The 25967-nt window shown below is 49.4% G+C and overlaps 1 protein-coding gene across 5 annotated transcripts in view; it reads left to right on the top strand.

The window, feature by feature from the left end:
• LOC134027807 (poly(rC)-binding protein 4-like) overlaps window positions 1–25967 on the top strand; it is a 45140-nt gene that overhangs the window by 9445 nt on the left and 9728 nt on the right. For 2 of the 5 annotated variants that reach the window (XM_062470946.1, XM_062470965.1), the window contains exons 2-12: window positions 15840–16010; window positions 16271–16294; window positions 16961–16993; window positions 19296–19412; window positions 21351–21482; window positions 21862–21990; window positions 22660–22728; window positions 24242–24313; window positions 24591–24632; window positions 24754–24832; window positions 25043–25292. In XM_062470946.1, the coding sequence (XP_062326930.1) occupies window positions 15903–16010; window positions 16271–16294; window positions 16961–16993; window positions 19296–19412; window positions 21351–21482; window positions 21862–21990; window positions 22660–22728; window positions 24242–24313; window positions 24591–24632; window positions 24754–24832; window positions 25043–25292 (1055 nt within the window). In that variant the 5' untranslated portion in view covers window positions 15840–15902. Of the gene's footprint in view, window positions 1–15839; window positions 16011–16270; window positions 16295–16960; window positions 16994–18837; window positions 18927–19295; window positions 19413–21350; window positions 21483–21861; window positions 21991–22659; window positions 22729–24241; window positions 24314–24590; window positions 24633–24753; window positions 24833–25042; window positions 25293–25967 lie in introns of those variants that run through there. The other 3 variants (XM_062470972.1, XM_062470957.1, XM_062470982.1) reach the window with 2 other exon arrangements.

Below are 25967 nucleotides of genomic sequence, written 5' to 3'. Positions count from 1 at the left end.
CTCTGACTCATGTGGGTGTGTGAGAAGACACACACACACACAAAGATCCATGCAAACACACTGCATAGTCATTCCACAGTGAAGAGAGTGAAGAGACAAGGCCTGAATGACCAACTGAAACAAATCGAGTGAATCAGAATAAAAAACTCAAATACACGCTTAATGTTGTTGTGTCTGGCCCGAGCGTGCGGGCCGGTTCTAGAAGCTTCAGACGGCTCAGAACTCCTCACCCCCTGCTGCTTAAGCTCTAAGTGGTCAGTGATGATGATGCGGTGTGCAACCCTTCAAAACCACACATGCCCCATGTCTTAGCAAAGGATTTACTTCTCTCTCTCTATCTCTTTTTGTGTCTCGCTTCTTTCTATCTTCATCTTTCTCTCTATGCATACAGTATATATATATTTTCTCTCTCTCGTTTTTCTTCTTCTCTGGTTCTCTTTTTTATTTTCCTCTCCTCCTTCCTTCTAATTTTTTTCTCTCTTTATCTTTCTCTCATTACAATAAAGCCAATAACAGTGGCTGGTGTTTTAACCCTGCCATCTTGTGTTCTTACTGTTTGAGGTCTGTCTACTTTCTAGCATCTGAAATATTTAACAAGACCCACGCTATTTTTAGAATGGCGTCCATCCACTTCCTCTTTCTTTTCCTATTTCTTCTTGCTTACCGTGCAAGGGTACTTCATTTACTGATCATTCAGCTCTTTGTGTGTGTTTGTGTGTGTGTGTGTATGTGTGGGTGTGTATGTGTGTGTGAATTGTCGATGTGCCCACGTGTGTAATCAGGTACATTAGAGTAGATTACTCCATCCACAACAGAACTTCTCTCTTCCAACCTGCTGTTCATCTGCCTATCACGATGATAGACAGGGGATGGGCTCAAGTAAAGAATGGCAATGGAAACCACTTTAGTAGAGAGAGACAGAGAGTATCGAGGCAGTAGGAGAGGAAGAGAGAGAGAGATAACACACTGTAGAGAGAGAGATATAGCGATAGAATGAGAGAGGTAGCGAGAGACAGAGAGACTAGTGTCTGGGAAATAGGTACAGTAGAACATGTGTCTATATTTAAAGAAGGATCACGTGATGTGGTTCCTCTAGCAGGCCTGGACCAGGGCGTGCACACCATTGCTCTCAGGAAATACACACCTGCTGTCTCTGCGGCAGAATCTGTGCTCAGCACGGCTGACATCCCAGCAACATCTGTACATGAATACCGACACTAACATCCTTTCAGTTCTCAGTCTATCCTGTGGTCTAGACGAGACAGGATTACACCCTGAACAGAATATGCTGGATTATTTCTGAATACTTCATCTGGGGAGCTAAATATGCTGCGTTGTGTGTGTGTGTGGGTTTGCGTGTGCGTGCGTGTACACTTTGTTCCGTGTGTTTGAAAGTGAAATCAGATGCTGTCTCTTTCTCTCTGTACGAGGCTCTTTCAGAAGGCATTGTTTCTGAAAGCATTGTTAGACAGTGGGAAGGGCAAGCTGGGAGAACACAGGTTACATCTATATTTATGCTGCCTCCACCCCCACCTCCCTCAAAAATATATCTGTAAAATCCATCACTTCAACAATCCACCCCACTGTCAATATCACTGGCCTTTACAGAACAAACAACCCCAGCCACAGAGAGAGAGAGGAATAGAGAGGAAGAGAGAGGAAGAGAGAGGAAGAGAGGATGAGAGAGAGACCTCAAGGTCAGACCGGACTGATGGAAAGTTGATCCATCTCAAATCTTATTTCCTGCTTTTGGCCTCTGCCCATTCAAAGAAATATTGTCCAATCAGGACATTTTTAGAGATATGCTTCGGAAACACCAGTCTGTTTTCCCTCTTAACTTGACAAAGCAGTAACCATCTACCACCCTACCTCCGCTAACTCATGATAAACCACACCAACACCATCACCCCAGCAGGGCAAACACACACACCTCCCTGACTTCACACAAAGCCCCTTTCTATAATCACAGCATAAACAGGACATGGATGAAGGGAGAGGGTTTTGGGAGTGACAGGAGGCTGTCGGCCACAGAGAACGTTCCGGAGACCAGACTCACCAACGTGCCTTCCTATCTTCAGTTTTTCCATTCTGTCTGCCAACCACATCAAACTGAAGGCAGGCAGCGAAGCACGCGGCCCTCACCTTGGATGCACGCACACACACACACACACACAGACACACCGGCACGCACACACACACAGACAAACCTACACACACGCGTGAACACCCTGTCACACACTTATGCATCCAGACACACAGACACACCGACACACACACAAATACACCCACACACTCAAACACAGACACACATGCATACATACACACCGACACACAAACAAAGCCACACACACACACCCTTCACTCAGACCTGCATTTTTGATCATAGCTGCCTGGCAGGAGGCTGTGCTCTGTGGATCGGTCAGACCGTGTGCACCTCTGTCTGGTCCTCACACACACTGTACACCCTGTCCTCACACACACACCCCAGCACGGAGCCCGGGGGGTGTGGGGCTCTCATCCCCCCTGGGTCCCCACAACCCCCAGGTACTGAGCCCCTCTCTGACACGTCACCAGTACGGCTGGACATCACAGGGTCCAGAGAGGCAGGAGGTCCTGTCGAGGAACCAAGCAGCACATTAGCGTTGAGATGGTCCAGGTTCAACACAACCTAGCACACATGGCTCTTTCCCCACAGATGGCAAAGATTGAGCTCATATGGCCTGCTACAGTGAACTGGCCGGGGGTAAAGATGGATGATGATGGCTGCTCAGAAGTGAGGGGAAGCCATGGAGGGAGGGAGGGAGGGAGGGAGGGAGAGGGAGAGAGGGAGGGGAGAGAGAGAGAGAGAGGGTGTACTGTAACAAACATCCATACCCTGAATCCAGAAAAGCCTGGCCACTAAGAGGTATTGATCTACAGCAGCCCCCTCTCCTCTCCTCTGTGGGGTCTCAGGTTCTCTGACTCATTACTCTGTGGAGACAGAAGGGGGAAGAGGGCAGGAGGGGGAGGGGGTCATGTAACAAAGTGGTATGGTCTAGTGTGTGTGTGTGTGTGTGTGTGTGTGTGTGTGTGTGTGTGTGTGGAGGGGGGCTCATGGGGGGTTTGTGTGTTTGGAAGAGTGAGGCGATTGGTGTAACAGATTGCCCCATTGGAGTGTGTATGATGTGTGTGTGTGTGTGTACGCACATGCACAGGTCGTGCGTGTGTGTGACCTTCAGACTGTTCCCAAAGGTCAGAGGGCGCGAGCTGGGCTGCACCTCAACCCTGTTGAGCGTCCACATCTTGTGTTCTACCTGACCCCAACCCTCCAGCAGACTGCTGGGGTCAACCAGGGTCACTGGAGAGGGGGGTGGGGGGGCTGGGGGGGCTGGGAGGTGGAGCAGGCGGGGGGTGGGGGGGGGGGGGGAAGGGGCAGGGTTGGAGGGAGACCGCAGCAGTAGTGTTAAGTGGGGTGAAGCACATAGGAGTTGACAGGCCTGCTGTCAGCCATGGGCCTGGAGACATGGGGAGCAACATCACACCACACGCTGTCCCAGGTACAGCTTCCCTCACCGGGCTGAACCAGCCACTCCCACCCTGTCTGAACATGAAACACTGGGGCTAAGAGAGATGGAAAGAGAGAGAGAAAGAGGGTTTGCTGCCTGATTACAAAACCATAGTGTGTGTGTATGTGTGTGTGTGTGTGTGTGTCTGCATGCTCGTGCTCCTGGTCAGATGTTTCCGATGAAACCCAGACATACCGCTCTAATCAGCCAATCAGAGAACACGAGGATCCACTCTCCTGTCCTCTAAGTGATCGAGAAAACAGTGGACTAAGTTTATATTCCGGAATAGCAGAATGTAACCCTGAAAGGACAACAGGACTGTGTGTGTGTTTAGTCTGGAAGGGGGATGGTAAACTGCTGAAGGGGGGGGGGGGGAGAGGGGGGGGGGGGGGAGAGGGGGGGCACGGGGAGAGGGGGGGCACGGGGAGAGGGCGCAGGTTGCTACTAATGTGAGTGGTAGTGTCTGTCTATAAAGCTATAGAGAATTAAGGTGGATTGCTGGAAACACAGAAGGTGCTTAAAGACATGACCTCACCCCACCCCACACCCCCCACCACCCCTCCCCTACCACCACCCACCCCCGAAACAAAATCAATGAGTGCTGAGAGGGTTAATGATGACATGGACAGAAGGAGGTAGGGGTGGAGGCAGGCGGAGGGCGTCTGGACAGCTGGGGGCTTATAGAGTTTAGCTTGGAGTTTTTAGAGTTTACTATCATAGTAAGCTGGTTCTGTGTCTGTGTGTGTGTGTGTGCCTGTGTGCATGAATGTTTATGTGCATTTTGTGTGAGTGTGTGGCGGGGTTTGTTAGGCGACAGTCTAGTTGGCGTTTAGGCTCCTCTCGGGGGAGGGTAATAGAGGATGGGGGGGGGGGTATGCGTAGGGGACAGAGCCTGGTAGGTACACACACACACATACACACACGCACACACACACACATACACACACACACACAGACATGCTACTGCTGGCCAGGCAGCAGATGAATACCACTGGCCTCAGCAGCCAGTCACATGATCACTGGCTCCTCTCCAGACTGCTAGTCTGTCCTGTGAAGGACACATCCCGCACACACACATGCACTACTATTTACGAATTAAAAGCTTCAATATATTCATGCATCCATACAGTCACATAAAAGGAATTTAATGAATGTATTAATTCAGGAAAATGTTCGGGTTCAAAACAACACTGTGCTGAGCTGACGGACATTCTGTGTGTTGCCTGTGTTCCGTCTTAGTGTTCTATACGGAACCTTCGTTTTCTGTCTGGAACCTTGGCGTTCTGCATGGAACCTTTGATACGGTTCCTTTTTAGAGGAATCATTTGCATTTTTGAACTGCTGTACACAGACTTGGACGACACCCATCCTCTTTCCTTCACTAACGAGAGTCTGGCCACATAGCTTGTCAGAACGCTCCGTCTCCTCCCTCACGTACTGACGGCAACAACAACAACAACAGCTTGTCAGCATCAGTTAGACTCTGGCTAACAAGCTAGCATCTGATCCATTGTGTACCCCTTGACCGGGTCAGAGACTTCGGTGGAATGTAATGTTGGGGGATTCATCTAAATTCTTTAGACCTATTCAATCTCTCTAGGTCTAGTCTCTTCCACTATTAATCTCGCTAGCCCTGTCTCTCTCTGTGTCTCTCTGTCTCTCTCTGTCTCTCTCTGTCTCTCTCTGTCTCTCTCTCTCTCTCTCTCTCTCTCTCTCTCTCTCTCTCTCTCTCTCTCTCTCTCTCTCTCTCTCTCACACACACACAAGCCTCCCATGGTGCTTGTTTCGTGAGTGTGTGTTCGAGAGAGAGAGAGAGAGAGAGAGAGAGAGAGAGAACACAGCTAGCTGGATGAGCAACCTTGAGCTGGTTGCTGAGAGCAGGAGATCTGATAGGTCAGTCTGAAGGTCTGGAACTTCCATCTCTTCTGTATATCCTCCTGTCTCTTCCCCTGCTAGGACAATGTGTCTGCGCTGCATGAATTATTCATGCCAGTTCATGTATTAATTCAGATCGATAACAGTCTACATTACGTTTGTATCCCCAGAGCTACTTCGCTGTGTGTGTTTGTGTGTGCGTTTGTGTGTGTGTTTGTGTGTGTGTGCGTTGTCCGGGTGTCTGTGTGCCGTGTCTGTATGTGCAAGTAGGGGGGAAAGCTAGCCTGGAATCTTTCTGTGAGAGAAGCTTCTTCCAGTGGGTAACATATATGCCCCTTCTGTTAGACTGATTGGATTACTGTTGAAGATTGATTAGGCTTCATTGTGCATGAGTTGATTTCATAATGTAAATAAATCATCAAGCCACCTTCTGTTGATTAGCTTCAGCTGCACAGCTGCTTTGCCACGCAAAAACATCACTATCCCTTACACACCACACACACAATCACAATCAAGTCTTGTTCTGATGATCAGGTCACAATGTTCCAACCGTAAAACAATGTCGTGAGTGTCAGTTCAAACAACCTCTTGACCTGAGAGAGAGGCTGATATCTGGAACTGCAGACAGCAGGGTGACTAATTACCGCTGGTCTGCAACGTTTACCTGCTCCTGTACGGCCCAGTACACAGGCATGACATAGACAGAGAAGAGCAGGGGTCAGGGTTCAGGGCTCCAACTGCCTGTAAAGGTCAACAGGAAATAATAGCTTCACTCCCGCCAGACCTCATTATTACCTGGAGGAGCGAGTGTGTCTCTTAAGCTCGCTCTTTATCTATCTCTAACTCTGCTCTCTCTGTCTTGCTCTCTAACACCCTTTCTGACTCATATTCATGCAGCGTTTGTGAATTTGAGGTATAATCTCATCTACTGAAGTCAGTCCTAAAAGATGACAAAGGAAGCTGAATTAGCAACCCGGAGGTCTTTACTGAGAGCAGGATTACTGACAGAGTTATAAAGAAGAAGTTGTAGAAGTCTGGCATCATCTCCCTCGCTCTCAACCACCCTGTGTCCCTCTTTCTCTCCCTCTCTCTCCTTCTCACCTCGCGTTGACTTTCTCACCCCTCCCTCCCTGTCTCCCTGCCTCCCTGCCTCCCTTGTTTTTCCCCTCTCCTCCTCTCGCTCTACTTCCCCTCTATCTCTCCTCCCTCCCGCCGTCTGTGCTGGCCCCAGCTGTCCCTCTGTCTGACAGCTGAGGATCTGCCCTAAGATCTGAGGCACACGCCAGCCATGTTCTGCTTATGCAGCTAACCCCCTTCAGCCACCCCCAGCCTCATCTTACCCCCAGCCTCATCTTACCCCCAGCCTCATCTTACCCCCAGCCTCGTCTTACCCCCAGCCTCTTGCCTCTGCCTGCCTTTCCCAGTCTCCTCAGCCTCTCTTAGTTTTGCCTACCTCACAATCCACACAACATTTATACAACCGTCTGCTCGTCACAAACTGCTCAAACAGCCCCAGCCTCTTCAGTCTCAGTCTTTTTTCCTCCCTACCCACCTACATCTCCTGGTGCATGCGTCAGTCAGCCCCAGCCCCGACCCCAATCCCAGCTCCAATCCCAGCCCCAGCCCTCAGCCCATCATCCCAGCTATGTGCCCAGGCCTCCGACAGTTGACTTTAGGGCACTGGAATGTCCCCCTGTGTGGTGGGTGACGTGCTGTTGTTTCAGCCCTGCGCTTGGATGGTCTCCGGAGTCAGGACCATCAGTGGAGCAAGCAGCCCAGACATGGCTGTCAGTCTGGCTGGCTGGCTGGCTGTCAGTCTGTCTGTCTGGCTTGCTCTCAGTCTGACTTGCTGGCTGGCTGGCAGGCTGGCTGGCTGACAGTCTGGCTTGCTGGCTGGCAGACTGGCTGTTAGTCTGGCTGGCTGACTGGCTGGCTGGCTGTCAGTCTGGCTTGCTGGCTGGGAGGCTGGCTGTTAGTCTGGCTGGCTGGCTGTTAGTCTGGCTGGCTGACTGGCTGGCTGGATGTCAGTCTGGCTGGCTGACTGGCTGTTAGTCTGTCTGTCTGGCTGTTAGTCTGGTTGGCTGGTTGTCTGGCTGGCTGACTGACTGCCAGCCTCCGTGTCTGTCTGCGTGGCTGGCTGTCAGTATTGCAATAGGTCAGCTCACAGCATTGCATTGCTCACTTTACTTGGTCAAATTCAAATTCAGTCTACAAAACAGATTTGAGTTCAGACAGTCACTGACTGCCTGACTGGAGGAGTGGCCTCTTGTATTGGCCTTCTCATGAGTGGAAACAGCATCGTTCAGACAGAGCTTCATCTTTAGAGGTTATATTTATCTACATTGCTGATGCAGTTTTGATTGAATCCCTGCCAGTGTGTCTTCTCTCAAGACCCCTGTCTGCCAATTAGGAAGCAAAATGCAAAAAGCTCAAAGATTTTTCTGTCTTAAAATGAAGAAAGCAGATGCCGAATTCATATGTATTTGGGTCATTCTGAACTTCCAAGACTTTGCCGCATCACTGAGATTTTATTTTTTCCACCTACACTTTGTGATACCACCCTGCCTCCTCTATCAAATAGTACGAGGGGTTTGACACATTTTAGAGGCATTGTAAATTCAAAAGAATTATATCCAGAGTGTTGGATCAGTCTATGCAGCATGTTGGACTGATCAAATAGTCTTTCCTGCAGTGGACATTACATTCATACAGACTTGTAAGCTCGTATAAGATATCATACAGTACTTCAATCATTGCTTTCATGAAACAAGCCGATAAAGGGATGACAGTCTGCTGCATGGTTAGTTATTCTGTGGGTTTGCAGCACAAGGGAGAGGCAGCTGTGTGGTGTGCTGTCATAGGCAGGTCCAGATGGCAAGATCTGTAGCCTGACCTAACCTCATGCTAAAAACAAAACCACGATACGTAAAGCTAATATAAGGTCCTTGAGGGTCAATATGGAATCCTCTATTGTTACAAAGGGTTTTTGTGAAGTACCTTTTCTTTGAGTGTATCTTGGCCATGTCCTGGCCTGGTCTGGATGCATGGAAATGAGCTACGCTGGTTTCATGTAGCATCTGATTGAAGTCTACAGTTCTGGGTAATTAACTCCCCCTTATTGAATATGAGATGTATGAGACACGGAGAGAGAGTGGGGAGAAAGAGAGGGAGAGAGAGACTAGAGAGAGACTAGAGAGAGACTAGAGAGAGACTAGAGAGACAAGAAAGAGAGGGAGAGAGAGACTAGAGAGAGACAAGAGAGAGACTAGAGAGACAAGAAAGAGACGATATATGGATCTGTGGACGAATACTTCATCCAAACATCCGCTGAGGGAGAGAGAGACAAGAGAGGGAGGGAGGGAGAGAGAGACGAGGATGTCTGTTCACAGGACATGCAGACAGAGATTCACACCTTAACTGTCGGTGTTGAGTGGGGCTCCTCCAATTACACAGTAATGAGGTGTGAATGAACCGCAGTGTTGAGAGCGAAGAGACAGTAAACTTGACTAGCCATGTGTTTATTTGTACAGCCCTTGACATGCCCATCAACCCACGTGAAGATGTTGCTGGCTTAGTTTGGAGTGTCTCTTCAGCTGAGTGTCGAACTGTAGTAACTCGTTGTAAAATTAGCTACAGAGCTAGAAGCACAGTTAGCTGCTAGCAGCTGAGCTGACAGAAAAACTAGAAACAAAGCTAACAGCAGTTCACAGGAGAGCTAGCGACAGAGCTAACAGCAGTAAAGCTAACAGCAGGTACAGTTAACAGGAGAGCTAGCGACAGAGCTAACAGCAGTAAAGCTAACAGCAGGTACAGTTAACAGGAGAGCTAGCGACAGAGCTAACAGCAGTAAAGCTAACAGCAGGTACAGTTAACAGTAGAGCTAGCGACAGAGCTAACAGCAGTAAAGCTAACAGCAGGTACAGTTAACAGGAGAGCTAGCGACAGAGCTAACAGCAGTAAAGCTAACATCAGGTACAGTTAACAGGAGAGCTAGCAACAGAGCTAACAACAGTAAAGATAACAGCAGGGCTAACTTCAGAGTTGTGAAATCCAGTAATGCCAAGCAATGAACAATGGATAGAATCGATACACACTTGACACCTCCTGAGGAACAGAGGTGAACGTCTGATATCAGTGACAGAATGCACTGCGTGTTGTGGTTTGAGGAGCACAGGGCCTAAGGTCACGGGCTCTACCCAGAGCTGTGTAGGGCATCGCTGCAGTGAACCTTTTACCTCTTGTTCACCTCCCTGCTGACCATGGCGTCTGGGAGAGCTCTGGGCAGTGAGTGTGTGCCGGCTTTGCCAGGGCACCAGCCGCCCTGTAAGCCTAAGCCTCTGGTCGCAGGGCTAATTCAGGCTGCAGCGCTATAAACAGATCATCTGCTGGTCCTCTCTACCTCACATCCCTGCGTAGGAACACCACACACACACTCACACACACACACACACACACACACACATTGTACTAAGTTAGTGGGCGAGCGCAAGAGAGGACCTGACTTGTGTCAAATACTGTTCTCCAATACTTTGTAACTACAATTCTAGCCTAATGCATGATGATGTTGTAATAACGTGTTTTTATTTCAAATGGTGCCAAGGGTAGAACTTGAACACCAGATATAAATGCAAACACTCCGAATCAGAATAAGCTATATTCGCCATGTAAGTTCACACAAACAAGGACATTACTGTGTCAGGAAGGCGCATACGATTAACATAATATACTCAATGGCCCAACAGGATTGTAGACTTTCCAACAACAGACAGGTGTATCTATAACATGTTTCTTGTTTTCCTGTGTATTGTGTTAAGGGCCTTGTTGTCAGTTGGCTACCACACACATACACTCCTTTACTTGTTTCCTGTCAAGTGCAGGTCAGTATTCAACTGGGAGGGCTGGCGTAGAGGTGGCAGCACCCACACAGGGCCTGCACCAGAGGAGAGCGAACTATCTGCTATGTAAATATGTGTGTGTGTGTGTGTGTGTGTGTGTGTGTGTGTGTGTGGAAAGACACTCCTGTTTTGAGCCCCTGGGCAAGGCCACTGAGATTTAGCTTGAGCTCTGATTGGCTGCCTTTTGTGTTCTACAATGTGTAATATGCATATTCTGTCGTGGCATTCAAATATTCCATGGTCTGTGAGGGAGCAACGTTTGAATAATCCCAAGGTGGTGTCTTTGTTTTTGTGGGAATAACATGCACCCAACAAACCTATGCGTTCTCTCTCTTCTCTTTCCTTCTCTCTTTTTTTTGTGGGAATAACATGCACCCAACAAACCTATGCGTTCTCTCTCTTCTCTTTCCTTCTCTCTTTTTTTTGGTCTCCACCTTTGTTCCTCTTTATCTCTCTCCATCATCCCTCTTTCTATCTCCCTCTCCTCCCTCTCTCTCTCTCTCTGTCTCTCTCTCTAAACTCTCTCTCTCTCTCTTCAAATTATTCATGTTAGTAAATGTCACCACTCTGATGCTGACATGATCACCAGCCAGACAGCGGAGCGGGCTAGCTAATGACTGTAGCCCACTGCCAGGCTGCAGAACACCAGCCAGCCCAAGGCATTCATTTTATTCTTCTCACAAAGTGTAAATCATGTCTTGTGTCTCCTTCCTTCTCTCTCGGCAATGGAAGCATACATGCACTAGACAAACATGTCTGTGTTTTCAAGCCCATGTTGAGCCCGTCTGTGTGTGTTGGTGCGTTTGTGTGTGTGAGAGAGATAGGACGAGCGTGAGACTGTGTCCGTGTGTGTGCGAGCCTGTCCCTCTGTGTGTGCAGCACATGTTCTCCACTGCCAATGTGGTGTGGAGCCAGAACTGGAGACATGGTTGGTGACTGTCAATGTCTGTGTGTGTGTGTCTGTGTGTGTCTGGCTCTTTCACAAACTCCCCATAAATCTCTTTTGGTCAGGAGGCCCTCAAGTGGCCAAGGTCACTACTGCCATTTATCTGTCACTCCCCCCCCCACACACACACAGGCAGACACACACACACACACACTGAGACGAACACATACTGTACGCTCGCACTCATACTCATGCCTTCTGACAGGCTGGTCTACTTAACCCACACACTTCAGAATGCCATAAGCCCACTTGGCCCTTCACAGATACAGATCTCATTAGCTGGAGGTGGCAGATCTCTGCCAGGCAGGTAAATATTCACAAGGTCTAGAAATGCGGGCAAGCCTCAGTCAGACCTGGGTCAACTATTTCCAAATACCGTCCCTCAACAACAGTTCCAAACACCTGCTTGAGTTGTGTCAGCCTCTCTCTCTCTCTCTCTCTCTCTCTCTCTCTCTCTCTCTCTCTCTCTCTCTCTCTCTCTCTCTCTCTCTCTCTCTCTCTCTCTCTCTCTCTCTCTCTCTCTCTCTCTCTCTCTCTCTCTCTCTCTCTCTCTCTCTCTCTCTCTCTCTCGCTCTCTCGCTCTCTCTCTCTCCCCTATTTCTTTATTCATGTTTCTCTCTTTTCTGTCTCCTTCTCTCCCTGCCTCCGTCCCTCCCGCTCAGACATCAGGGTGACTGTTGGTATTTAGGCTGCCGGTCTGGAGCACAATCCAGCCTCACTAATGAGGAGCTAGGAGCTCGTTTCCTGAGCTAGCGGCCTAGCATCCTAGCATTAGCTTCCTTAATTATAGTGGTCAGTAGCACTGAGAGAGGAGAGGAGAAGAATAAAGAGGAGAAGATTAAAGAGAAAAGAAGAGAGGATAACTGAGGACAGGACAGGAGAGGTACAGAGGGAGGATAATTTGACAGACTACATTTCTGTAGTACCCCCCTCTCCCCTCCCCCAACATGCTCAGCCTTTAAATAGAGACTGGTGTCATCCGGATTTAGAGGCCTGCCCCTCCCCTCCCTCCCTCGCTCCCAGCCATCACACCACGCCTATGACATCAGCGCCTGGTTCCGAGGCACTTCCCTCCAGGGCTGTGGCAGTGGTCACCGTTAGGGACGAGAAACAGGAAGAGCGTTTTACCGCCCGTTCTGTCCTTGACATCATCTATGACCGACACACGGCCTATCATGATTTAGCACTGCAACATGAAGGCACATCACATAATCCAATCAGGTTTCAGCGACTGTTCGAAGGGCCTCTAATCAATCATCCCAAGCTGCTGTCTAACCAGGCTGGAGTTTTAGTCTGGGTCTAGAGTACTGGTCTGGGTCTGGATCTTTAGTCGTTGTTGTGCACCTAGGTATAATTCCAACCGTTCCCCCTCCCCCTCCTGCTCCATCTCTTGCTGCTCCTCCTCCCCCTCCTGCTTCTCCTCCCTCCTCCCTCCCCTTCTCCTGTTCCTGCAGCCATTAGCAGGGGGCTGGCCTTGTAGCTGAGTCGTCCAGGAGTTTGACCCTTGAGAGATGCTGCGATTCAGCCATGCATGAGGCAAGCTCACTCTGGAACACCACTGGAGGGCTGGGGGAGGGTGTGTGAGAGTGTGTGTGTGTGCGTGTGAGAGAGTGTGTGTGTGTGTGCGTGTGAGAGAGTGTGTGTGTGTGTGAGAGAGTGTGTGAGTGTGTGTGTGCGTGTGAGAAAGTGTGTGAGTGTGAGAGAGTGTGTGAGTGTGTGTGTGCGTGTGAGTGTGTTATTGGCCTAGAGAGGGGTTAGATATGATTTTAACCCCATCCTGTAGTAAAGCATCTAAAAGCATTTAAATAATTAATTTCCTCTCCTGCATGTGAGTTAGACACTGGGATGATAATAACAATTCCATTGTGAGCTGCGAGTACTGAAGGACACAGTCTCACACACACCTGCACACACGTCTATAAATGCATGTGTAAGTGCACAAAACACCCTCACATTAACACACACACACAGTGAAGGACACATGCATGCACATTGCAAACCTTCACACTCAAACAACCTTCAACTCTAACATGTTGTAATGAATGAGAGATGTCGCCTTTGCAAACATCTCCATCATTCACCGACCATCTCTCTGTCTCCCTCTCTCCCTCCCTCCTTCACTCTCCAACCATCTCCCTCCCTCCATCTCTAACCCCCCCCCCCCCCCCCCCAAAAAAAAAGAAAATCTTCAAAACCATGGATTTAATGTTCATTAATTTGACAATTCTCACATCGTATTTGTGGAAAAGACGTTCACTTAACAGCATAGTCGCTGAACACTGAATCCCAGCCAGACTAAATGACTCAAGCTTGGGGGAGGCAGTTGTAATGTTCAGAGCGTAACCAGTAACAGTTGAAGAGTATTATGCAACTCTATGATTGAACTCTGTATTCATGGAGATTGGTTCAGTGAGATTAGATTTCACCTGTATGATAATGGTGGTGGAAGACAGTACAGATTACACCACCCTGGTCACGGCAGCCAGGACGACACTGAAGGAGACAGCCGACATGCTGTTGGCTCTTTCTCATCCATCTTGCGTGTGTTTGTGAGAGTTGGAGTGTGTGTGTGTTTGCGCGTGTGTGTTTGTGAGAGTTGGAGTGTGTGTTTGCGGGTGTGAACGTGTGTGTGTTTGTGAGAGATGGCGTCTGTGTGTGTCTGTGTCTGTGCTTGTGTGTGTGTGTGTTTGTGTGTCTCGATGAGCAGCCCTACTTGTCATTTATTAGCGGCCTGTCTGACAGCACATGCTTCATGTCACCACAGGAAGTGACATCGGTGATCTGCCAATTGTTCTTCATTAGCATCCTTGTGTCAGCCCTGGGGATGGGTCGGTCAGTGGTTGGGCCAGATGAACCCAGACCAATCATTCTGAGCTCCAGTGGCCCTGAGAACATTCTACATCCTACGATGATGTTTTACCTCTCACACACACACGCACACACTCACACAAAAAAATCTCCCCAAGCTGCAGAAGAGTGGTGGAAATGATGACAAACTGGAACCATGTTGGGGAGAAAAGGTGTGTGTGTGTGTGTGTGAGAGAGAACTTTCAGGAGAGATGGTACCACAACAACATGTTTTCCAGATACTCTCAACATGGTTGTCTTCTTGAGAGTCCCCAAGGCAACTCAGTCTGAATCTCCTACAACATTCACGCGTCACATGACACGGAATTCAAGTGCCATGCCAGAATCTGATTTGTGACCTACTTTTATGTGGAGCCTACTTTCTTCAGTCTTAGTCTACCACACGCATTTACACACACACACAGTCACATGCATGCTCACACACATGCATACACACACAAAGACACACACACACAGACACTCTCACATCTGTAATTACACAGGCATGCCAATTGAGTTCTTCATTTTGGAGCGCGCTGGCGCTTCCCCTGAAGAATGAGTCTGAATTGAGATTACTATGCCCTGGGACAGATGTCTAAACGTGTGTGTGCGTTTGCGTGTGTGCGTGTGTTCTCCCTGAAATGAACCTCATCAGACAACCAAAGCTAAATGCCTCCTTAGTATGCAGACACAAGGATGATGTGTGCTGTCTGTGCTGCCATCTTTTAGCACTGAAATATCCCCAGCCGGAGCGTCTCTGCCGAGTCCAACTCTTCTTTAATTCGCCCTTGGGGTTTTAACTCACTTCTCAATTTATTTACAAATGACATGTACATGGTGCGGGCTGACTTGTTGTGATTTCTGGATACTGACAGCTTAAGACATAGGAATTCCCGGCTGCCATGAAATCACACATTTTAGTGAGAAATGAATTGTGAGTGTGTGTGTGTCTGTGTCTCTCTGTGTGTGTGTGTGTATGTGTGTCTGTGTTGAGCTCTCAGCGTGTCGTCTGCTAATTCAAAGGGATCAACGAGAATGGCCAGACAAGAATTCGTACAGGAAGATGGACACGCTGACATGTTGACGGAAGAAATGGCTGCAGCTTCCTGTCTGTCTGACGGACTGACAGCCTCTGAGTGTGGGTGTGTGTGTGTTCAGAGCAAGACCAGCTGTGTGTGTGTTCTACAAGCTGTCACAGACAAAGAAAGGAGCTTGATACTGAAACCTGCAATTATCTTCCTTCTGCCTCTGAGCTGAGGGCAGGTCGCACACACACACACATGCCCACACATACACACACACATGCCCCCACACATACACATGCCCACACATACACACATACACATGCCCACACACACACAGGGCCAGCTTGCGACCATAGCAGATGTGTCAGTGGGTCTTCCAGGGTTGGAACTCCCCGGTAATCAGTCCTTCTCCCAGACTGCTTTAGCCAGCCAAGCTAAAGCCTAATTCACGGAGCAGAAGGGGTCCTTTCATCCAAAGTAACTCTCCCCAGTCAGGCTGATCATCTCTGTAACATGGCATGTCTCTGTTGAACAGCCCAGCGTGCAGAGCTTTCATGTTGCGACAGGCAGAGTGGTTCCCATTCTCTCTTCCACAGAGCAGAATGCGCTCCACAGCTTCCTCTGCTCGTCTCTCTGCCATCTCCGCGTTCTTCTGCGGCCATCTTGGATTCCCTAACCGTCTCTTTCCTCCTTCCTGTGTTTCCAGAGACCAGAGAGAGCATCCGCCAGTTCCTGTGCCGCCCGCCCACCCGCCCGCCGATCATCTTTCATGCGTCTCCCCGCACCCGACTCCACCTCAACCATGAACTGTGAGCAGGACTTTGGAGAGGGCGACATGAACGTCACCCTGACACTACGACTCCTCATGCACGGCAAGGTACAGCAGGTTGATTCAGTATGATTCGGTGTGTTTGATTTGGACTCTGTTTGATTCAGTGTGTCTCAGTTTGACTAAGGTTGATTCGTTTGGATTCAGATCAATTCTGCTTGGTTCAGTTCAATAGAATTCTGTTTGACACATTCGATTCTTTGTATTGTAACGACAACAGGCCTACTTCACAGTATTAGCAAATCCTTTTTGGCCTGTGTCAGTGTACAAGTATAAACTGATGACGTCATCTCTGTTTCCTTCTACAGGAAGTAGGCAGCATCATCGGCAAGGTGAGCAGCAACATCCTGTCCTCCCTTCTTCTTCTACGGTCTCGGCACACATTTTAGCTTCGTGTAGCAGCAACGTCACATCCTGCTCCCTAGTCTTGCGTCTTCACCGTGTCACATCCTGCTCCCTAGTCTCGCGTCTTCACCGTGTCACATCCTGCTCCCTAGTCTCGTGTCTTCACCGTGTCACATCCTGCTCCCTAGTCTCGTGTCTTCACCGTGTCACATCCTGCTCCCTAGGTTCGTGTCTTCATCGTGTCACATCCTGCTCCCTAGTCCCGTGTCTTCACCGTGTCACATCCTGTCGACGGTGTGTAGCGAGCAGGAGCCATGAAGGGGTTTGGTATTCAGAGGACACGCTCAGATCCCTGGTCTCTCTCCTCCGCCGTCCTCGCCAGACACTCATGTGCTCCCCGGGGATCCATCCCCGCGGCAGCCATACCTCTGTGCAGCCGAGTGTGGCCGACGCTCTCTCCGGCTAGCTCCTTTAAAACACCACACCTTCCCCCCGATTCACTCTGTCAGAAACGGGCGCTAATGCCAAGCCCTGTAGGGGTGGTTTGCTAAGAGGGGTCAGCTGAGAAACAACCATGGAGCTAATGCCAGTGATGTGTACGTGAATGCAATGTCGCTATGGCCGTTTGAACACCTGTCTCTCCTCTCCCACAGAAAGGAGAAACAGTGAAGAGAATACGAGAGGAGGTAAGCCCCTCTGGCCCACACATCCCTTGTCTCTCTCCTTCCGTTTCTTCCCGTCCTTCTCTCACTCTAACAGACACTGTCCCGACCCCAGCCGTGTGGCGGTGCTGCCGGTACGGTCACATGTATCAAGAGGAGACCCAGGTGTCCTGGACACTCGGCTCTCCTTCTCCTTCTCCTCCTCCTCTCCTCTCCTCTCCTCCCCTCTCATCCTGCCATGACAGTAGAGACCGCACAGGAAGCACATGAATATTTAAACGCATATGTGGATCTCAAGGGTACCAGATCCACACCAGCGTTCCGTCTCCTCCCTCTCTCTTTCGTGACACTCTTCTGTCTGTCTGTCTGTCTGTCTGTCTCTCTCTCTGTCTCTCTCTCTCTCTCTCTCTCTCTGTTCGTTCTTCCCATCTCTGTTTCTCAGTAGTCTTGTCTACCGGAGAAGATCATGCACTATTACACACACACACACACACACACACACACACACACACACACACACACACACACACACACACACACACACACACACACAGCCTCCACCAGTGAGCCTTTTTCATTGGGTCAATAAAAGCGTTGACATGACGCTTAATAATGATCGAGGGAAACGGGAAGGATGGGGTGGAAAAAAAAGGATGAGAGATTAGAGAGGAGGGGAACACCCACATATCAGAGATAAAGGGTCATATAGGAGCTGCTGCCGACGTCAAACTGACGAAACATCTGGCGTGTGTGCAAGCATGCTTGCGTGTGCATTATTGTGTGTGCGCCCAGATGCTTGTGTTGCAGTGTGTAGGTGCCTGAGCTTACGCTTTGCCAGCCGTGGGTTCAGCTGGAGAGCGAGACAGACTGCTGCCTCCTTTCATTGTCATAAAAATAGAAACGCGTAATGATGTGGAGATCTGTCACTCCGAGACGAGCATGATCAACACCAAGAGCAGTTCATTCTCTACCTCTATTACCTCAATCAAAACATTAGCATGGGGCGCCGAGAAGGGAGTCTGTAAAGAGATTTGTGTGTGTGTGTATGTGTGTGAGTGTGAGAGAGAGAGAGAGAGAGAGAGAGAGAGAGAGAGAGAGAGAGAGAGAGAGAGAGAGAGAGAGAGAGAGAGAGAGAGAGAGAGAGAGAGAGGATGAGAAAGAGACAGAGAGGAGAGAGAGGGGATGAGAGAGAGGGAGAGAGAGAGAGAGAGAGAGAGAGAGAGAGAGAGAGAGAGAGAGAGAGAGAGAGAGAGAGAGAGAGAGCATCCTTCAGAAGGATAGAGAGCTCATGTATAAGTGAATCAGACAGGTCTGAGTGCTGCAGGACAGTGAATCAACTCTGCAGCTCTACTTATAGGCCTTTCAGATGAGCTCTTTTCTCTCTCTCTCTTTTTTCTCTCTCTCTATTTTCTCTCTCTCTCTCTCTTTCTCTCTCCCTCTCTCTCTTTCTCGCTCTCTTGTTCCCCCTCTCCCTCTCTCTTTTGCTCTCCCTCTTTTTTCCTTCTCTCTTTCTCTGTCTCTCTCTTTCTCTCTCTCTCTCTCTCTGCTTAGCTGAATGACTCAGACTTTGGGAGAGATAAAAAAAGGATGACGTACTTCTCTCTACCCTTTTTCTTCTTCTCCACCTTCACACCATCCTCCACCCACTCCTTCATCCCTTCTTCATCGCCTCCCCCTTTCCTTCCCACCACTCACTCCTCCCTCTATCTAATTCTCCAATTCTTCGGCTCCATCCATCCCTACCACCTTCCCCCACCTCCTCAATTCACTCTACCTTTGCACCCTCCCTCTCCCTTCTCTCACTCCCCTCCTCTACCTCCCCCCTCCCTCTCCTCCTCCTCCTCCTCCTCCTCCTATGCATATTTCAGTGTGGAAGCCCATCCTAGGGATGACAAACAAAGCGTGAACTAGAGAGGGCTGTTCCACTGAAGCATATGATGAATAGAGGAGAGGAGAGGTGGGAGGAATGAGGGAGTTTCTCTCTATCTCTATCTCTCGCTCTTTCTGTCCCAAAGCTTAGACTAGCATGCTTTACACCTTGACTCCTGGTGACCACACACCTCCGCCCGGCAGAGCAGAGCAGCGGAATTGATGCTTGTCTTCCTTTCTTTTCACCATCCCTTTTCCCTCTCCTCTCCTCTTTTCTCTCCTCCCTTCCTCTCATCTCCTCTCCTCTCCCCTCATGTATTCCTCTCCTTTCCCCTCCTCTCATCTCCTCTCCTCTCATCTCCCCTGTCTTCCTCTCCCCTCCCTTCCTCTCCTCTCCTCTCCTCACTCCCTTCTCCTCCCCGTCCTCCTTCTCCTCCCCTCCACCTCGTCCTAACAGAGCAGCGCTCGTATCAACATCTCGGAGGGTTCCTGTCCAGAGAGGATCATCACCATCACAGGGCCCACAGAAAGTGTCTTCAGAGCCTTCACCATGATCACCTTCAAACTGGAGGAGGTAAACCAGCTGGCTCTCTCCTCCTCTCTGGGTCTCTCCCTTCCCCTCCTCCACCTCCTCCTCTCTGGGTCTCTCCCTTCCCCTCCTCCACCTCCTCCTCGGTCGGCTGTCCCCGAGGGACCTGGTGTCCGGGCACCGTTAGTCTAACCTTTATGGGCTGTACATAGCTGGCATTCATTAAACATGTAGAACACACACAGACACACACACACCCCTTCCGACTCCTCAGCCATCCCCAGGACATGATTGTCATAGTAACACTAGAGGTGCCTCACAGCCATGTGATGTATGATGCATATGTGGACTCTGGCTTCAGTTCTGTCAATCTGTCTGACAGTCACACACAAACAGCCGCATACACTCACTCACACACACACACACACACACGTCTGGCTACTCTGTTTTTCCACAAGAAATGGAAAGACATGCCTTCATTGTTCTCAGTCACACTCTTACCTGGAACCAGGTACTCAGGGCTTCTTCCTGTTAAACACAGAGGTAGAAGCACTCTGACAACCGAATCCATACTAACGCAGTCTAATTGACAGATTATGAATTATTAATCAAAAGCGCAAACGTTACCACAAACAGTACTTCAAACCATCCTATAACTGACTGAACCAAGTCAGTAATCAACTCTCTATTATGTTACAAGACCAAAACAGGAATACGGTGAACATCACTATAACTCAAGTTCTGCTGGCTTGTGTAAATGGGCCAGCAGAGTCAAAGCCTCTGGGAACTTTGTTGGGATTTGCCCAGAGAGCTTGGAAAGAGAGCTGGCAAAAGAAAGCCAAGCCTCAGCTTGAAAGAACAGGATTAGGATGTTCACAGCTATTAAGACGTATTGCATATTCTGAAATTAAATCTAGGAAGTGATGTTTCAACCTTCCTGATCCAGATTGGGAAACGCATGCCCCGTTGGAAATGCGAGAAGGAGAGTGGGTGAGACAATCTCCGAATAGGAGAGAGGGAGAGGGAGAGATAACAGAAGGAAAAAGAGAGAGAGGGAAAAAAATGGTGTCTCTACATTTCCTCATACATTTCCTCATTCCTCTATTTGATTTTAAAAGCTCCAATATTGGCAGAAATTGACTTTATTATTTCCCAGTAGAACTTCAGAGATTCACATGCGAAGCGCACACCAAAACAATCAGCCTCCGAGCCCCCTTGATACAGCAGGCGCTTTCTGCTTGCAGAAAAGATGCGTAAAGTGTGCGTTGCATTCGACCGCGGGGGCAGAGTCCGGACCTATCAACATTCCCGTCACGTAGACAGTTTCGGGCTGATGGGCAGCCAGACAAGCCTTTGCTATTTACATTTCAAACGCACCCGGAGTCGGGCTGCCTCTAATTGATTGCGCGGCGGCATGGCAGTGATTCTGGCTGTATTTATGAGTAGGTTTAATTAAGAAGAGAGGTGCTGCTGGACTGTTGGATTTGCAGCCCACTGCTATGGACCCTGCTACAGCGCCAGGAGAGAAGAGAGGAGGGGCAGGGAGGAAGAGAGGAGATGGGAGGAGTGGAGGAGAGGGAAGGATTGGCTTTGGGAAAGAGGAAAGAGATGGGGGAGGAGGAGGAAGGAGAGACACTAGGAGGAAGAGAGGGTGGAGGGGGGTTAGCCCAGACGTGAATACTTTTGACCTGAGCAAACACTAACTATCGCCTCCATGGAGATCGATAGAACGGTGAACAAGGTTGTCACATCCATGTTCAATCAGCGGGAACCCTGGTCTGTCGAAGAGGGGAGCAGGGAGAAGAGGAGAAGAGAGCTAGAGAGAGAGAGGGGGAGAAGTGGGATGAAAGATGATTGATTCCATGTTTGTGTGAGGGGCTTTGAAGTCATCCTCTTGCCCACTTTGTTTTAAGGTAAGGAGGGGTGGCAATAGGTCAAAATAACTCTGCGGGGTGTTCAACCAATTACATCTGTTGCCTTTAGGACCTGACAGCTCTGGTAGCCAATGGCACAGTGACCAGCAAGCCCCCCGTCACCCTGCGACTGGTCATCCCAGCCAGTCAGTGTGGCTCCCTAATCGGCAAAGGCGGGTCTAAAATCAAGGAGATCCGAGAGGTGAGCGGTCTGGTCTCAATACTCTGCATGAGTTTCCTCCCCTCCCCACGTCCTTCCTAGATACATGAAGGATGAACATAAATGATGATAGCCCTACTGTAGAGAGGGGTTGCAGGAAACTCTTAAAGGCAGGTCATTTCCTTGATATTTATATTTATATCTAGACTTCAATGATCTATTATGTCAGTTTGATCTTCTTGGCTCACTTTATGTTCTTCAATTTGATATCACACCACTGTACCTCATTTTATGTGACAAATAAACCTGTCATTTAAGTTATGTTTCCTCTGCTTCCTTCCTTCTTTCCTTCCATGCTTCCTTTCCACTTATTTCCCTCCCTCTTACCCCCCTTCCTCCCTCCCTCCGTCATGGCGACCAGACCACGGGCGCCCAGATCCAGGTGGCAGGCGACCTGCTGCCTAACTCCACAGAGAGAGGGGTCACCATATCTGGGAGCCAGGAAGCCATCATCCAGTGTGTCAAGCTCATCTGCACAGTCATCCTAGAGGTGGGTCTCTCCCGGCCTTCTCCGGAACGCACAAGCATGCTCTCAGACGGAGGCTGTTGCCGGGCGGGATTCCAAACCGCCAACCTTCCGAATGAACAGCCGATTATTGAGCAACAGAACATTTATGTTTTTTTTCCAAGAGACATGCTGTGCGACTCTTTTACTCGAGTAAGGCGACGTCTCTTGCACCTACATGTGAAAATACGTTGAATAAATCAAGTGTTTAGATTTAGCTGTCTTATTTAGCCACAAGCTCATCAGTATCCACAACAGACACTACCAAAATGTCACAATTGCTTTCTCTCATGTGAAGTGCTTAGATCAGGAAGATACATCACGCAAATAATAGAACCTCCGCCAGTGGGAGAACAATCACCTTCAGATATCTGTGGAGTCAACATCAAAAACATGTTCACACAGAGGAATGCAATCAGTTAGCCAATACCTAGAATAGATCCAGTATTATCTGAGGCAGTGCTCCAACTACTTCCAGGGGATTAAATGTGAAAACAGAGAAATCAAAGGCTTTTTCAACTCATTGTGATTCTAAGCACCTTGTGCTAAAGCTAGAGAAAACTGCTGACGTGCTGAGGGGAGAATCAAACCGTTTTCACACCCTAACTTCTTGTCTTCTCTTCTGCTCTCTTCTTCCTTCCTCTCCACCTGCAGTCACCTCCCAAAGGAGCCACTATTCCTTACCGGCCCAGCCCCAGCCCTGTCATGATGTCAGGGAACCAGGTGAGAAAACCGACCGCTACCTAAAAGCAACCCCAACTCAACCCCAGAACAATCTCATCACGTATTTAACGCAACCTCAAAATAACCTCAGGACAAACTCTGTGGGAGCGTTCAGGATCACATCTTCTGAGAACCAGCAGCTAGCCTCGTAGCTCTGCGCTGCCCACTATTCTTAGTCTGATTGAACATTTGCCACAGAAGACAGAGATTCAAGGTGAAGGTTGGACTGTTCATGCTCCCTGGTTATATTACAGGATACACCATCACCACCACACCAGGAATGCTTCCTCAATGCAGCAGAATTAGCCCTCTGCATACTCTCTACTCACAATGAAATGGAAGCAAAGCTGTTTAGATGTTATATTTATAGCAGCGTGAGACAGTGTTACCTAATCTTGCGACTTCCTAGCTCAGTCTTATCAGGGTTGCTAAGCATCTATCTGACCCGTAACATTCCCTGGAATGTCCTCCTCCCTGCCCGAGGACTCATCCTCAGCGCACCTAAACAAACTCGCTCATGTTTATTCAACATCCAGCATGACTATTCATTAGCGTCATGCATATGCGTGCAGAAACACTAATATCAAGATCAATCAGCGTCATGAATATTCAACACCGCCACCACCTCCCATCCTCTGATTTTTAGCAAATTCCGTAGAAGTAAAAAATAATTGCAGTGGAGAAGGCAGGTTGTTCCAGCGTGTGCCGAGCATTTAACTTTGATTCATGTGTTTTGTTGTGTCAGTGTAATCACCTGACCTGGGTCAATTACTATTTGCAAATTCTCTCAAACACTTATGGTTGATTCGAAACCACACAAATTAAACTCCCCTCAATGACTAACGTACTACATACTTTAATGTAATGGGTCTTTGTAAGAGCTCCAGGTGTGGTACGTACACAGATACTCGAGGAGAGGAACAATATCCTGTGATTTGTAGCCCACATCTGTGGAGTGACGTTGATGACAGCATGATTACGGTGTTACAGTCGTGATGACACGAGGACAGCATGGTGTTCTCTTCTTTTTGGAGACCTTTGTTGTTGTTATAGAAACGTGTTAACGTTTTGTTTTAAGTTGTGAAAAAAGTGTGTTTCCTGTTAGAGGAAAATGGAATGATGTAGATCATTGATAATGATCTACCCTAATGCCTTGATTTTTGTTCCTCTTCTGTGTGTGTGTGCATGTGTGTCTGTGTGTGCGTGCATGTGTGTGCGTGTGTGTGCGTGCATGTGTGTGCGTGTGTGTGTGAGCGTGTGTGAGCGTGCGTGTCTGTGTGTGCGTGCCTGTGTGTGCGTGCCTGTGTGTGCGTGTCTGTGTGTGCGTGTCTGTGTGTGTGTGCGTGTCTGTGTGTGTGTGCGTGTCTGTGTGTGTGTCTGTCTGTGTGTGCGTGTCTGTGTGTGTGTGCGTGTCTGTGTGTGTGTGCGTGTCTGTCTGTGTGTGCGTGTCTGTGTGTGTGTGCGTGTCTGTGTGTGTGTGCGTGTCTGTGTGTGTGTGTGTCTGTGTGTGTAGGTGTTTGAGGCATCAGAGTATGGTTCTCACCCTCTGTTCCAAGTGGCTCAGGGAGGGATGGATCTGCAACAAGTAAGTAAGACAGACATACGGACTAACAAGACAGATAGACAGGCAGACAGAGAGAGAGGAGAGAGAGAGAAAGAGAGAGAGACAGACAGAGACAGTAAGAAAGAAAGAAAGAAAGACCAGCAGTAAGGCAAATTGATGGAGAAACATGTAGTAAGACAGACAGACAGACAGACAGGCCTCCAGGAGGGAGAAGAGGTCATGTGATTACTGTATGTAAGTGCTGGAGTAAGAAAGACCAACACCTGGACTATTCTGATGACCTGTTTCTCTCACCCAGGCATACACCCTACAGAACCAATATGGCATTCCCCATGCAGAGGTGAGATCAGTAAACATGACTAAAACATGACTCCTCGATGCTTGCTGTGGTTTGTCCTTGGTTTAAGTCAGAGTGTGGAGGTTCATGTTGGATGTGAATGTGTGACTCCTCTCTTGACTAGCTGGCCAAGCTCCACCAGCTGTCTATGCAGCAACAAGGCCTGGCCCCCATGTGCCAGCCTGCCTCCTCGGGCCTCACTGGTACGTATGCTGCTCTGGGGGTGGGTGGAGGTGCAGGCGGAGCCGGAGGCGGAGGTGCAGGTGGAGGCAGAGACGTTGTTGTTGGGGGGTGAGGGTGGGCCCTAACCCGATAAGCAGATCATGAAATAAGCTGCCCTTCTCAGTAAATGTTCTGACCCCACCTGCACACCTCGGTCGAAGAGGTCACGTACCTAAAACCATTTGTTTCAGTTGCCCCGGGTGGAGACATAAATCAAGTTCACCCAAAGTATCTGACGGTGTTCGGATGGTGTGACCCAGAGGGAGTAGATTATCCTGGTGAAAGTGGGCCAGGACCTGGCAGGATGTATCAGCCTCCAGCAGGATGGGCTTTAACCCCCTCAGCCTGTCCCGGCAAGCCAGGGAAGAGGCTTTGGTCTGGGGATCAGATCCACACACACGCTGGGCTTCCCTGGTCCTCCCCCACGCTGACTCAATTAGGAAAGTACGGGAATGGAATGTGTGTTTGGGATGCAGGGTGGAAACTAAGCTGGTGTTCTAGACAGGGGCTGGAATCATTCACCTCTGGCTAGTAGACGTCTGCGTCCGCTAGATCAGTTTGAACTCCTAAGTTCCTGTTTGTGAGTCAGGATTCCAGCTACGAGGCCTAATGTTCCAGTCAGCAGACTCCGGGGTGAGTGCTGTTAATGCCAGTTCCTACATCCAGAACCCCAGAGTTGTTCTCTTTCATTTCCTTATGTAAACATCAAATGAATAGCAGCTCTAACGACAATAGGTCTCAGCAGGCGAGAGCAGGGGGTCTGGATTGTGCCGTCAGGACGCGGATGGCAGGCTTCCATTATGTCCCAGGTAGAAAGCTCATCAGTCACGCTGTGTACCAGTCTATTAACACAGCCTTCTGTGAGGAGGGGGGAGAGGAGGGGAGAGAGGAGGGGAGGGGAGGGGAGGGGAGGGGAGAGAGGAGAGGAGGGGAGGGGAGGGGAGGGGAGGGGAGGGGAGAGCAGAGCAGAGCAGAGGAGGGGAGAGGACGGGAGGGGAGGGGAGGGGAGGGGAGGGGAGGGGAGGGGAGGGAGGAGAGGAGAGGGGAGGGGAGGGGAGAGGAGAGGAGAGGAGAGGAGAGGAGAGGAGAGGAGAGGAGAGGAGGGGAGGGGAGAGG

Source organism: Osmerus eperlanus, chromosome 1, assembly GCF_963692335.1.
Source record: "Osmerus eperlanus chromosome 1, fOsmEpe2.1, whole genome shotgun sequence".
Lineage (NCBI taxonomy): Eukaryota > Metazoa > Chordata > Actinopteri > Osmeriformes > Osmeridae > Osmerus > Osmerus eperlanus.
This window is presented reverse-complemented; position numbering and strand designations above follow the sequence as displayed.